Source organism: Typopeltis vanoorti, chromosome 5, assembly GCF_054136105.1.
Source record: "Typopeltis vanoorti isolate ZY-2024b chromosome 5, IOZ_Tvanoo_1.0, whole genome shotgun sequence".
In the NCBI taxonomy this organism is placed as follows: Eukaryota; Metazoa; Arthropoda; class Arachnida; order Uropygi; family Thelyphonidae; genus Typopeltis; species Typopeltis vanoorti.
The window spans coordinates 142,662,875-142,678,689 of NC_143553.1; the positions used below are offsets into that span (position 1 = coordinate 142,662,875).

The 15,815-nt window shown below is 35.3% G+C and overlaps 1 protein-coding gene across 1 annotated transcript in view; it reads right to left on the minus strand.

Annotated features, from left to right (window-relative positions):
- Nucleotides 1-15,815, minus strand: part of Gclc (glutamate--cysteine ligase) — a 162,653-nt gene that overhangs the window by 132,056 nt on the left and 14,782 nt on the right. Inside the window, exon 2 of the mRNA XM_090392798.1 lies at nt 14,584-14,693. Coding sequence (XP_090248924.1) covers nt 14,584-14,693 — 110 coding nt within the window. The remainder of the gene's footprint in view (nt 1-14,583; nt 14,694-15,815) is intronic.

A 15,815-nucleotide genomic window follows, 5' to 3' on the forward strand; every position in this document is an offset into this window, starting at 1 on the left:
TTTAAAAACGTGTAGATTTTTAGAATGGCAAACGAGCAAAGGCTTTATCTTACCATCTCCACTAGCATTACCACAAAGCAATTCCATCTTTCATAGGTTTATATCCTGGTACCATCTTTTCTTCTTTTGTGATATAGGTCCTTTTGGGCATTTTTTTTCCAAAAAAGACCAGTTTCATTGCAATTAAAAACCTGTTGAGATACAAATCCCTTATCCATACTCCTTAAAGGTTTTTAAAATTTGTCCGCTTCTTCTACATCGGCACTCGCAGCCTCTCTGTGCATGACAATACTATGGATCCCAGTTTGTTTTTTGAATTTATCAAACCAGCCTCTACTTCCTTTAAACTCCCCATTTTCAGTACTGGTCTCAGGTGTGCATTTCTTAAGTTCACTATGCAGATGTTTGGCTTTCTCACAAATAATTCTCTCAATAATAACGTCACCATGTAATCACTTTTCGTTTATCCACACTAAAAGGAGTTTTTCCATCTCTTCAATAACATGTGATCTCCTGGAGGTCAACATTGTCACACCTTTAGCCACATTTGCTGCTTTTATTGCTTCATTATTCTTAAGAATGCCACTTATCGTTGACTTTGACATTTTAAACATCGTAGCCAGATTCGTCAAACGTGTACTGCTTTCGTGTTTCATGATAATTTCTTTTTTCATCTCAATTGTCAATACTATAACTTTTCTTTTAGGTTTTGTTCTTTCTACATTCTTGGATGCCATAAGCAATAAAAAAAATACCCAAAACCGTTAAAAATTCTCTACACAAACATATCACACAATGACTAGGCTGTGTAAAGTAAGGGACAACACACAACGGACTGAGACAGACACACACTGCAGGGGCATGGGGGAGTGAGTGAGGGAAATTAGTTGGGGGAATGCCCAATGGCGTGCCGAAACTGTCTAATGCTATATGACTGAGTACCTAGACTATAGTTCGAACTTAGAAACACCATTCGAATGGTGGTTCAAATGGACGTTCCATAGTTCAAAGGGCTTGCGTTCTCAAGCGTTTGAACTCTGGAACATCCGAAGTTAGAAGTGTTCGAACTACGAGGCACCAAGGTACTTTGCAATTAAGTCATCATCATTGTTAACTTTCACTCACTGATGAACTTTTTTGTCTGAGGAGAGAGAGATTAGATATTTTCACTGTGAGGACTGATTCATTTTCAGTTTATAATTCTGCTTGTTGGTCTTCTGCCAGCTAGTATAGAGCAAGCCCTCCCCTCTCCCCCAAAAAAAAAAATTTTCAGTCAAAATTCTGAAATGTTTGCTCTTGTAATTTCATCACATTCTGAAATGATCTTCTTCCAGCAGGTCATTGATAATAAATAACAACTGATGCATAATCTATAGCTATCAATGGCCTACCACTTACTGGACCATCTTTAATACTGTCCAGATAACAGTCATATTGCTATCTAGACAGTACATGTGACATCATTGATTAATACAACAGTTGTATGCTTCAGGAATCTAACTGCTTTCAGATTTTTTGTAGTATGATAATATACAAGAATCATTTCAAGACTGTACACCATGTATGTGTACAGGTTTCTTTCCATCCTCATGTCATTTCTAAGTCAGACTGAATAAAAAAACCATATGCTCATATTTTGGTATTCTTGTTCCATGAGACAAGACTTCAAAATGGAGAAAAATCAGATTTATGATGTATTTCACATACTGATCAGCATATCTAGATCAAAATTAAAACCTTATTTGGAAATAACCATACATGACGGTCAGACAAGTATTAAAGATAGCCCAGTAAGTGGTAAGCCATTGATAGTTATAGATTGTATTGTATATAGATAGTGATAGATTACATAGATTGTATGATTGTATAAATTGTATGCATCAGTAGTTATTTATTATCAATGGCTTGCTGGAAGAAGATCATTTCAGAATGTGATGAAATTACAAGAGCAAACATCTCAAACACATCTATTTTCAGAATTTTGACTTAGAAATGACTGTGCAGAAATAGCCATCCCTGAGGCAAATGAGTATGAGTGCAGAAATGACAGTGAACAATGGATGCAGTTACCCAGGATTCAAATTTGAATGGGCTATAATCACATTGTACAAATGGCAATTGTGGGATAGGAAGATATTGAAATATCAAAAACAAAGGAAAGGAGTTTTTGGCACTGATCAGCTGGACTTCGCCAAAAAATATTGCAATCAGCGACACCTAGTTAACAGAGTTACAGAGATAGAATGTAACTGGGAATTGTATTTTCAAGGATAGAGAGAACAAGACAGGAAGGAGTATTGCTGAAGAATTTCAACAAACAAAAATAAAAGTTAAGGAGGATTTTAGTTCTGAGGGGAGATGGTTCGTTTGAGGCTAACTAGTGTGAGACAGAAGCCAACAGGGCAAAAACTATTGTTAGCTGCTGTAGACCTGGAGGTCCAAAGGAAGATCTGGATGCCAATGCATCAGCAGTTTTGCACAATCAGTGCATGCCAAGTATCTACTGGTATGGCTCACTCACATCTCATGCACTGCTGCGGAGTAGCAGTGTACGAGATGTCATATAACTGCTGCGGATAAAGAATTTAAAAAAAAATAAGAGGTCAACATATTAAAAAATTTGAGAATTTAAAAAAGAACTTGACCTCCGAACCAAAACTTCCTACTAACACTGTAGTCAACCTTTCTTCAGTTAATTTGAAGCCTGAAGCACACAACGCTCTCTCACGTGGCCAAAACTTCGCCATTGCTCCCAAAAAATTACCAGCTGAGGATATAATGATCCAAATTGAACGCGAGATCCACCATCTTTCAAACCACGTCGCCAACAATATTACACTAGATGTAGCTTGTGTTCTCACCAAAGCAAGACCACCAAAAACCAACATATCCAATAAGGAATATAAATCTCTATAGGAATTGAAGAAAAAAAAAGAAATAGTAATCACCAAAGCGGATAAAGATAACGTCACAGTAGTACTTAACCAAACGGATTATGCAGGTAAGCTTAATATTCTATTATTAGATCGGGCTACTTACCTCCCTATTGAACACAATCCCACCAACTCACAAATTAGAAAACTCCACAGGCTCCTTAAGAAAGTCACTTCTTTGTCTGTAGAAGTCACTAACAAATTAAAACCATTTAACTCCATACCCCCCCCCCCCCATATATTTGGACTCCCAAAAATATATAAAGAAAATGTGCCATTACATCCCATAGTGGATGGCATTGATTCCTCCACATACAAATTAGCTAAACATTTGGCCAAAGTGCTCACACACTATACTGGCAACACACCATCACACATAAAAAACTCAGCCTACTTCAAAGCCAGCATTGAAAACCTTACACTCCAAAATACTGACATAATGGTCAGTTTTGACATCTCCTCCTTGTTTACAAATGTCTCACTAAAGAAACCTTAGAGCTAATCCAAGCTAAATTTCCTTCCGATATCTCAGCCCTATTTCAGTTCACAATGAGCTCAGGCTATTTTGTTTGGCAAGGAAAATTCTACAAACAAATAGAGGGGACAGCCATGGGTTCACCACTCTCCCCACCCTTGGCCAACTTCTTTATGGAGACTTTTAAAGAGAAAGCCTTAAACTCTGCCCCACAAAAACCAACCATATGGCTTCGCTACGTTCATGTTTTTGCTTTTTGGCTCCAGAATCAAGTTCACCCTGGAAAAAGAGAAAAACAACAGCCTCCCTTTCTTAGACACACTAGTCACTTGCCAGCCTGATGGAACCTTGGTTTTCTCAGTTTATAGAAAACCCACCCATACAGGCAGACCTTCACCAACAATTCCCCCCCCCCCCCAACAACAATATGGAGTTAAGACACTACACAACAGGGCTAAACTTATCTGTTCAAATGACAATGCCCTAACCACAGAACTAAACCACATCCTCAACACTTTCTCAGCCAGTGGCTATTCCCCCCCCCAAAAAAAAAAATTCAAAAAATATTGAAACCAGTAACTCCCCCCTTCACAACAAGGATGATTCTAAATCCATCACCATTCCCTACATCTGAGGCATCTCGGAAAAAATTACCAAAATCCTAAAAAAACATGACTTGCCCTCGTGTTACAGACCATATAAAAAATTGGCGTCTCTTATCCGCTCCACTCAAGACCAACCACTTCCCCTAGACCTACCTGGTGTATACCAGGTCCCTTCCAGCTGTAAGCTGTCCTACTTTGGCCAAACAGGCAGGACAGCAAATATCAGAATTTCAGACCACAAGGACTACATCCGGTTTCACCAGTACAGCCACTCTGGTCTTGCAGACCATGCTCTGGATACATGCCACAGAATACGGTGGAAGAAAGCCACGGTAATACACTGTAGTAAATTCAAATTTGAAAGGCTATTCATGGAATCAGCCTCAGCCCCTAAGAAGCATGCCAAACCTCAACAAATTTGGGAGACTTACACCAGAAGACACCTTCAGCCCAATGGCAAGAATACCTACATAGCCAGCTGGGGGGGGGGGGGACGATCAGGACTTTAAGGAGAAACAATAGCTTCCTGCTTCTTCCTCATTTACTGTGTGTAGCGCCTGAGCTCACGTGTCTTTATTTTAAGTTCCTGTGAAGATGGCAACGTGACATTGCGAAATATTGGAAATATAGATTAAACTTTAATTTATATCCTTTGTACGTTGTAAATTCCTTAAGTTATTTAATAAGCATGATATCACGTTTCTTTATAATGACTGTTTATTTTTTTGTTTAGTTTATAATGACTATTGTCGATGACATGTTCTGTACATGACGTATGTCATATCCCAGGTCTTTATAACAGTTTTAATAAAATAAACAATATAACCTAACAAGTTTATAAGTTGTCAGACTTACATCATCAGGGATACTAAAACTTATATTTAAAAAGACTGGAAAAATTAATTACATGTGACAAATGTTATCAGAACTTCAAAATTAGAGATTAATTCAAAATTAAACCAGAAAACTGTTGTATTAATCATTAATCACTCTATACTATATCCATTGGAACAATGACTGTTGTTGATGACATGTTCTGTAGCATGACACATCATATCCCTGACATGACACATCATATGCAGTTGTTAGATGTTTGATGAAAGCAGACCAAACTTGGTGTAGGATTAACCATTGCTTTTTATTATATTGTGTGGGGATCCAAAGCATTTCTGAAGCTTCTTTGAACTTTCTTGTAAAACAATTATGATCTATATATGGCATTTCTGGGGGTGCTTAAGGGTCAAAGCTGTATAACTGAGAGGAGACCTCCACATAGCCTTTAAAGGAATGCGGAGAACCGACCAGGGCTTCTGACCTAATGTCCAATCCTCACCTTCTCGTGGTGCACCCTGTTGGGTATCTACTTTGATACTGAACGAACGAGGATGGGCTGGCAATTTGGGATTTAGCCGACCAAATTGTATTCTTATTGGTTAAACCAAAATAAAAAATGATGGTACAACATGACAAAATTTCATGCCGGCTGGGGCGTCGCCCGGTTAAACAAGGCCCCCGTTGTTTTCGCCAGGGAACCAGGGCGAACAGCGAAAAGTCAGCTACTGGAACAAATCTGAAAACAAACCCCAACTCAACATCACCAGAGTTAAAGATCGGTACTATCAATGTAAGAAGCCTGAATGGCAAAGAAATGGAGCTAGCTGAGGAATTAGATAAGTACCAGATCGACATAATAGGGGTGACTGAAACAAAAAAGACCAAAACTGGTGAGATCTTTCTGAGCAATAAATACAAAATGTTATATTCAGGCAATGACAATCAAGGAAAAGAAGGAGTAGCCATAGTATTCAACACAAAACACGAGGCTAATCTTCTTGAATGGCAGTCAGTCTCAAGTAGAGTAATGTGGGCAAATATGAGAATGGGGAACTGGACAATGAGACTTATTTGTGCCTATGGTCCCACAGAAGGTTCTACTAAGGTAGAAGTGGAGGAATTTTTTGAGGCTTTAGAAAAAGCAACTGACACAATGAAAAAGGAAAAGTTGGTCCTTGTTGGGGATCTAAATAGTAGAGTAGGAAATGATTGTGAGACATACAAAAATATTTTGGGAAAATTTGGAGAAAAGAGCAAAGCTAATAATAATGGCAAATATCTGTTGGATTTCTGCTCAGGACATGGACTGGTTATTACTAACACCATGTTCCAACATAAAAATGTGCACAAATTCACATGGAGAGAAGAGGCTAGGAATAAGAAAAGTCTCATTGACTATGTTATTGTTGATAGTGATGTTTTCTCCCTGGTGCAGGACACCAGAGTGTACAGAGGATTTGAAATTGGAAGTGATCACTATTTAGTCTTGAGCAGGATAAAATTGAATTTCATATTGAAAAGAATAACATGTAAGAAAGTTTTAAAGCGAATAAAAGTTGAGCAGCTCTCAGATGTGAACTGTAGACTAAAATACAGAAATATTATTGAAAAGAAAATGAAAGAGTTTGAGAACAGGAATCAAACCTTGGAGATTCAGTGGCAAACTCTGAAGGAAACATTGATTGATTCTGCCAGAGAGGCATGTGGTGAGTTGTTTGTAAGGATAAAAAAATCAGAACTCCCTGGTGGACACAGGAGGTTAAAGAGGCAGTGAAGGAAAAGAAGAAAGCATATCAAAAGTTCCTGGCAAATAAGTCAGCTTTTACTCTTACAGAATACAGAGACAAATGTAAGAAAGCTAAACAGTGTGTAAAACTAGCTAAACAAAAGTCATGGGAGGACTTTGGCAAGAACATAGAAAATAAATATCAAGAAGGTGGCAAAATATTCTGGAGGTTGTTGAAGAAGCTTAGGAATGGAGGAAAGAGTGCTGTAAAAGGAATTAGAGATGATAAAGGTGAAATGAAAACAGGAGAAAAAGATATCCTTGAAGTATGGAGTAATTACTTTGAAAAACTGCTAAATGAAACAAGCAGTGATGACAGCACAGTGATAAAAAACACTGACCAGGAATGCAGTCAGGAATACATATCCATACTTGAAGTAGAAAAAGCCATCAAAGGCTTGAAATGTGGAAAGGCAGCAGGAGTAGATGATATTCGACCAGAAATGCTGAAGTATGGTGGTATAAGAGTCTTACAGTGGCTGCACTGCATAGTTCAGAAAGCCTGGACAGAGGGACGAATTCCCGATGATTGGAGTAGAGCTCTCATAGTACCCATATATAAAAAGGGAAATAAAACTGAATGTGAGAATTACAGAGGTATTTCCCTACTGAGTGTTCCTGGCAAGATCTATGCAAGTATACTTGAGAAACGGTTGAGAAGAATTGTGGAAGAAAAGCTTGGTGAAGAACAAGCTGGATTCAGGCCAAATAGAGGCTGTCAGGATCAGATCTTCACTTTACGACAAATAGTCGAGAAAGCATGGGAATATAACAAAGATCTGTATTTAAGTTTTGTCGATTTGGAAAAGGCATATGACAAGGTGCCAAGAGAGAAGCTATTCAATACGCTGCAGTTATATGGTGTCAATGGGGCATTATATCAAGCAATACTTAGTCTTTATTTGAGTTGTGAGTCAGCAGTTAGAATTGAAGGAAGTACAGGAAGATGGTTTAATGTTAAATCTGGTGTGAGACAAGGATGTACATTATCCCCTCTGTTATTCATTATCTATATGGATCACATTATGAAGGAATGTGGTATTAAACCTGATATCAAAATTGGAGATGTTAATGTCAGCTCTTTGCTTTATGCGGATGATGTTATACTTCTAAATAAATCCGCTACAAGTCTGCAAGATTCTCTGACTAAATTGAATAGCTGTTGTAATAGATATGGTATGAAGGTCAGTAATAAAAAGACAAAGACAATGAAAATAGGCAGAATCATTGAAAATGTCAACTGTATTGTGAATGGAGAACCTGTGGAACAAGTAAAACATTTCAGCTACTTAGGCACAATTTTTACTGAAGATGGTAAACTAAATATAGAAATAGACAACAGAATCAGCAAAGATGGTATCGTGGGAAGTCAATTGAATAAATTCATATGGAATAAGAAAGAAATTAGTCGGAACACTAAATTAGCTGTATACAAGACTGTGTTCAAACCAATTTTAACTTATGGATCTGAGAGCTGGGTCAGAAGTAAAACACTTGACCAAAGACTAGAGACCGCAGATATGAGAGTCCTGAGAAAGATTAGAGGCGTGAACAGATGGCATCAATGGCAATATCATATTAAAAATGAGGATATTAGGAAAGAACTTGACATTGTCAGCATCCAGGAATGCGTTAGCAGAGCTAATCTCAGATGGTATAGTCACTTAAATAGAATGGGAGAGGAAAGATTAGCAAAACAAGTGTTCTCTGCCAGGTTGGCAGGAAAACGACCCAGAGGAAGACCAAGATATAGGTGGATTGATACGGTACAAAGCGCCTTAGACGATAGAAATATAAGATCTGATAATGTTGGAGTCTTGACAAGTAACAGATTGATTTGGAGGAAAATTGTAGATAGGAAGTTAGTAATGATGTAATTTTTTCATGTAGTACTGTCATATCCAACACCCCTTGAGGGTACATGGCAGGAATTTGATGATGATGATGATATGGCATTTCTGTTTCTTGACAAACTATTTGGTGGCCTGTGTTTGTTGTATGGAAGACTAATCCTGATTTGTGCTGTCTTCTGTTTTCAACATCTTTTATATGTTAAGACATGCAAATCACCCCAGACCTTCCTGTTTGGCTTACATAGCAAATGCTAGAAGAGCAGTGGATTTTGTAAACTCCTGGTTATTTCTTGGGAGAATGTGGAAGTTGTAAGAACCTCGAGATTTTACACATCGGTAAAAAAAAAAAGACTTTAACATTGTAATCATAAAGCAATGTTGCAACTTTGCTTGTAACATCCTTGATGTAAGGTAATATGCTTGCATTCTTGAAATCTTATGTAAAACGCACTGTCAGAAGTGTATTAAGGATTTTGTTAATCATCTTTAGTTCATACTTATTAAGTCGAGAGTACGTCTCAGCACAGTTCTTCACTCCATTTTTTTGACGTACTGGACATGTCTCTATCATGTAATGTTTTGATTGTATCTATCTTTTGTAATGGATGATGGTGTGAAGCAGCATGTAAAAATCTTCCAGTTGCAGGTTTACTGAAAATATCAATCTTTCTTTTTTTTTCATAAAGAAAAAAAATAGATCGATTTTCTTTATGAAATTCAAAATAAAGATATTTGCTTGGGCTGGTGATGGGGGAACCCATGGCAAGTCCTGTTTATTCCCAATATTTATCTTGAAATGTGAAGGAAGTGCTTTCCATTCAGTGTTTGAAAAGTTGGAATGTGTCCAGTGGAAAAAGTTTCTGAAGAAGATCCACTGTGTCATCTCTAGGGACATTGGTGAACAGACTGACATCTAAACTAGCTAGGACGTCTGAGGGAAAGCTCTAATCTAGTAGCCTGAGATCCTTTCTCTTAAGATTGCCAATTTTGTTTTCTTATAGATCCTGTCTGCATTGGCTGAATGGAATGTTTAAATCTAACAAATTTAGATGTAATACCATTCTCCCCACAGGTTAACCAAAAATGTTAACCTGTTGAAGAAGTTTTTTTTTTTTTTTGTTTAATGAGCTTCTAGATGAATGGTAATGTTTTTTTTGGTTTAAGTTCTGCAGTTAATTTTTAGTATTGAGACCATAAGTAATATATAACAGTTTTTAATAAAATAAACAATACAACCCAACAAGTTTTGTAAGGTGTCGGACTTACATCATCGTCAGGGATACCAAAACTTATATTAAAAAAAGACTACAAAAAGTAATTACACATAGAAATATTATCAAACTACACAATTAATACATGCAAACAAGTGATCAGACAACCATTGTATTAATGGCTCTATACACATCGGAACAAAGTTAGTTGTTGCTGTCACATTCTGTAGCATGACGAATGTCGTATCCCAGATCCATGGTTGTCGATTTTTATTGAAATTAGAACAAATTTGGTGTAGGATTAAGCTGCCATTTTTGTTACATTTCATGGGGATGCGAAGCATTTCTGAAACTTCTTTGAACTATGTTTCATTAAGAACAAAGTATGACTTAACTCAGTTTAAGGATTATCTGAACAGCTGCACCGAAACATAAAATTCACTCTTGAACTAAATGATCAGAAAAAAATTACCATTCTTTGACAGTCTTCTCGAAGTAAACAAAGAACAAAAACAATCTTCACAGAAAATCAACTGCAACTGGAAAATTTTTACATACTAATTGACACCACCATTCATTACAAAAGATAGTTATTATTTAAAACATTATGAGATACAGATTGCAAGATTTCTAGTATATCAAGAGTGCAAAACTGCCCTGAAACATACTCGTCCTCAAGATGATTAACAAAATTTTTAATACACCTCCAATAGCTCCCTTGCATCAAGAATGTTACAGGCAAAAATACAATGGTGTTTCATGATTACAAGTCAAAGTAGTTTTTTTTTCCAATGTATAAGATCTAGAGGTTCTTTACATCATCCCAAACCTCTTTATCTTCCAATGGAAAAAAACTAGGAGTTTAAGAAATTCACTACTCTTGTAGTGAATTTAAGAAATTCACTACAAGACAAATTAGAATTAGTCTTCCATACAACAAACTCAGAACACAAAGTAGTTTTGCAAGAAACATAAATGCCATATATTGATCATAACTGTTTTACAAGAAAGTTCAAAAAAGCCTCAGAAATGCTTAAAATTTCCATATATAACAAAAAAAGCAATGCTTGATCCTACATCAAGTTTGGTCTGCTCTCATCGAAAATCTAACGACTGCAGATCTAGGATATGACATGCATCATGCTACAGAACACGTCAGCAACAACAGGCATTGTTCCAATGGATATAGAGCAATTAATACAAGTTTTCTGGTCACTTGTTTTTATGTACTAATTGTGAAGTTATAACATTTGCATAATTAATTATTCTACTCTCTTTTTTTTTTTTTTTTTCAAACTATTATATGTTAAATATAATAGTTTGAAAAATGTGGTCTCAATATAATAATTAACTGAAAAACTGCCAAAGCACAGAAGTATCTGCATTAAAAATTGCAAACTTTGCTGTTACTAAAGTGAGGATTGAGGTAGATGAACTGGGGTGCCCATCATATTGAAAAATGTCAATGTGAATATGGCAGTAGGACTGGATGGTATGTTGGCTTGTGTGTGCTATGAGAATGTGCAAGAGAACTGACAGTGTCACTGATAAAGTTGTTTCATTTAAGTCTTAGCTATGGCAAGATTTCCAAGGGAGTGGAAAGAGTAAAACAAAGTAAGATAGATAGCCATTCATTATATATAGGTGGCTCCAAGACCCTACTCCAAGATATGAATTGTTCTGTAATATATTACAGAACAATTCATATCTCAGGAGTAGTGGTTAAATTATTGCAAAAGTTTGTTAAAGATAAAATTCAGGAATGGACAGACAGAAATATGATTCTCTGAGAGGGGGTAAGCACAGATTTTATAAAAGGTAGGTCCTGCTTAGTAATTTATTCATATTTCATAATAAATGTGACAGAAGAAATGGATAAAGGAAATTGTTATATCACGACACTGCTGGACTTTGCAAAGACATTTAACAGAATACTTCAGTGAAAATTATTACAGGTTGAAGCAAATGAGAACGGATACAAGACTGGTGCTATGAATAGAAGGTAGCTTAGAGACATATCTAGTGGAGTGGAATTAAGGCAAATTGAGGAGCATCTTTAATTTGTATATTAATACTAGGAGCATCTTTAATTTGTATATTAATGATATAGGAAAAGATTTAAAAGGGGGTGGTGATATTCAGTTCTTTGCTGAAATGCAAAACTGGAGATGGTAATAGTTGATAAAGGTGATGTAGATATCCTGCATGAGCCTCTGTAATTATCCCTCTTTAGATGAGCCCTTTAAATGAAAAGACCTGGGTTGAAATTCTGTCCTATGATGAGTGAACTTTATCAAGTGTTTTCAATCAAATGGTGAGTTAGCTAGACTCATGAAGGAAAGGGTTTTTTGTCAATAAATTCTTGTTTATCATCCCTCAAAACAAGCAAACTAGCCAGAAAAATATGTGCAATATACAGAACAGAGGACACTAGGAGAATAAGTATTAACCATCCTATTTCAGATTTGGTTTTGAATGCCTGCATGGTAAATTGTGGGTCTAAGGGTAAGTGTAAATCACGAAGTAAGATATGCTGCAGGATGATTAAATAAATTGCAGTGTCGACAAAGGATGATGCTTGTCAATTTAATGTTGCAAAATGTAATGCAATGTACTTTGGGATGAAAATATTACATACTTTATATCATATTGATAGTATGGGATTATAGGAAATTGATGAGAGTAGGAATCTGAGGATGATTCTATTTAGTTTTCTCTTATATGTGTGAAGTCGCTATTTAAAATATTGTATTAAAGATAGAGAGGTTATTATCCCATGTTGGAGGCTTAATGAAGTGAAACAGCACTGAGAAAGGAGGATTAATATTACTATTTAATTCTTCCAATATTCACAGAGACATCTTCAGGGAGTACAATATGAGACTTCTAACACACATACGGATGCAAAATAAAACTAAGTTAAACATGCAGACAAAAGACTGGAGTTCTAACTAGGTGAGTGCGGCCTGTGGGCACCTGTTGGTAGATCAGGATGCAAAATGGGATCTTGAAGTATTAGTATTTTCCATATTTTGGGAAGTTTTATGCATCCATATTTATTCCAATTAGGCTAATTTTTATGAGAGCAGATGCACATATATTTAGAATCTGAGATCTTAGTTTACATCCTAGGCTGCTAATAGGTGCCCACAGAGGGGCATCCCCACCTAGTCAGGACTAATTTTTCATCAACATTTCACTTAGTTTCATGTTGGATTTGTGTGTGTTTTACAAGTTTCATATTGTACTTCCTGAAGATATCTCTGTGACTAAGACAAAATAGTGGAAGAATTAAATAGTATTTTTAATTTTCCTTTCTCAGTGCCTTCACTCCATTAAGCTTCCTAAATGAGTTTCTGCAAGCAATTAAGCCTTAACACACACGAAGATTATCCCTCTTTATAAGGCTATGATTCCACCACATTTTGACTACTGTGTACAGATTTGGTAACCTATTTCTTGAGGATCAGGAGATGGTAGAGAATTCAGAGACAGTGACCTAGCTGCTGACAGGTCTATTTAATGCTGCCTATGAGGAAAGATTGAAAGGTGTGTGGATTATAGTTTAGTTGACAAGTAGAGGAGAAGGGACATGACTTATAAGTTACTAAAGGGATTCCATAAGACTAACACAAAAAATTTTTCAGTATATGACAAACAGAGAGAGAGAACTATGGGTCACCTCCTGGAAGCTGTGTAAGAAAGTCAGGACTATGCTTTTAGCTCAGAGAGTGGTGAATGAGTGGAGTGGATTACCAGAGGTAGTTGTGAGTGCCCCCAGTAAATGAGTTTAAGGAGGGGTAAGGAATATTGTGAGAATAATGGTTAGTATGGGTCTTTTGATCCCATGGAGATACCTTATATAATAATAACATGCAGTACCTGAGTGAGGTAACTAGCAAGAGAGGTGTCACTTTATGATTTTCTTTGATTGCTTCCATATTGTTCATTAGGATTTGAAGATGAAAGTTAATTTGAGTGAAATTTGTAAATTTATACATACAAATCTATCCCATTACAAATTTCTATAGACACTTTAAGCCTAAAATCAACAAAGTGATGATATCTAACCTTTATGAAACTATTTATCATATCTAGCCTTTATATAACTTTTAAAATATCTGCAATTTTAACACAAATTAAAATTTTTACTGCTAATATAAATAAATGATAAGAACAGTTGCATACTTTTTTCTTTTCCTTTGGGGATCCCAAACCCAACAGCACACTTGGAGTAGACCTATAATTGAACCTATAATATTAAGTGCAAAACGAAAATACACTTGATAAGAAATCCTTCATGTATATGATTTTAAATACCTTACCTCTATTTATTCTGAACTACAATTTAAACCAAGATTTCAATTTCATATTAAAAGATAATTTTCTGCACTGGGCAGAAGATGTAAATGCATCACACTGGAATAAAATATAAAAGCAATCATTATGGTGAAGATTTTTTTTTTTTTTTTTTTTTTTTTTGAGATAAATGCAATGTACTGCCAGAATGTGTTGTCAATGACAGGAACATGAATGCATGAATGACTAAAGTTCACTATAACATGTGACAGATGTTGCTGACTAAGTGAAACCTCCCACAAAGTTTACTGACTTCATGGATATTTGTTAATGCTAATGATGACAGTTATGATAACTGTGAATGTTCAAGTATGCTTAATAAATTACTTACTGCTATGAATGACAAAGGTTCACTATGGCATGTGGCAGATGTTGCTGACTAAGTGAAACCTCCCACAAAGTTTACTGACTTTATGGATATTTGTTAATGCTAATGATGACAGTTATGACAGTTGATAACTGTGACTGTTCAAGTATGCTTAATAAATTACTTACTGCTACAAAAGACATAATTACTCAGGACTCACTCAGGTTGTTCCTTTTCTTTTTGCTGAAGCTTTTCTAACACATCATTTGCTCTTAGACTGACAAAGGCTTTCTTCTGAATATGATCAAATTTTATGAGCATGTATTCAACCTATAAAAATCAATTTAAGAGGGAAAATTTTTTTTAATAAATTGAAAAAAATCAAGTTAAATTATGGTAAGAATATAACTAGTCAAACTTTTATAACTATTTAGGCTTATGAACATATACGAAGTGAAAATCTCCAAAAATCTACATTGAATCTGATTATCAGATTTTATTCTAAAATCAGATTAATTGTCACTGTGGCAATTGCAATAAACAATAATAATTTACAAACCAGCCAATTAAGAATAAAACAGAATAACTAAATTCTAAGTGCCGACCTGAATAAGCAATTTCATTATTGTTGTTCTATTTCTCTCTCTTTCTGTTATTATCATAACAGGTACAGCTGTAATAATAATAATAATATAAAATGATAACCCAGAAAATCCTGAGTTAACTTAAAGGAAGTTCAATCTTATTGTCACAATATCATAAAGCAAATTTATTTGCCATTTGTGAATCATCATTTTTCTTGCCTTCCACTTACCAACCAATCTTTATACTTATTCAACTATTTGAAAAGTAGTTTTTCTCATTTTTAAATAAAAAAATTAAAAAAAAATGCTGGGGATAAATATCACTAATATGCAGTGCTTATTAACTTTGTGATGTAGTAGCTGTTTATAAGCTTGTAAAAGAAGCTAAACAAGTATTCTGAAAATTAATTTTGTTTTTCTTTTGGTGAGATATCTTCCTTTTACATCTAAATATTCTGTGAAATGTTTCAAGATTTCGACATTTGAATTTGCAAGTACCATGGTGAAGTTTGAAATTGGCTGATATTATGCACGGATTCAGTCAGTATTTTATATTTTACATTTTTGTAAAGATCTTTATTACTTCAAATCTTAATTCCGGATAAAACATAAAGAACGAGCATTGAGGCTTATGTGCTGGTTTTCACTCATAATACAACAAAATGGAATGACTACAGTATAAAGAGAAATAATTCAACAGCAGGTTTAATCATTTCAGTATTTCATCTCTGTCACAGAAATATCTTCAAGAATATAGTGTTAGAAGTGTAATAACACACACAAAAAAATGATAAGCAGAAAAAATGAAATCAGACTATATAAAAACTGAATCAATTTTAAAGGGAGAATTTTTTTTTAATAATTGGAA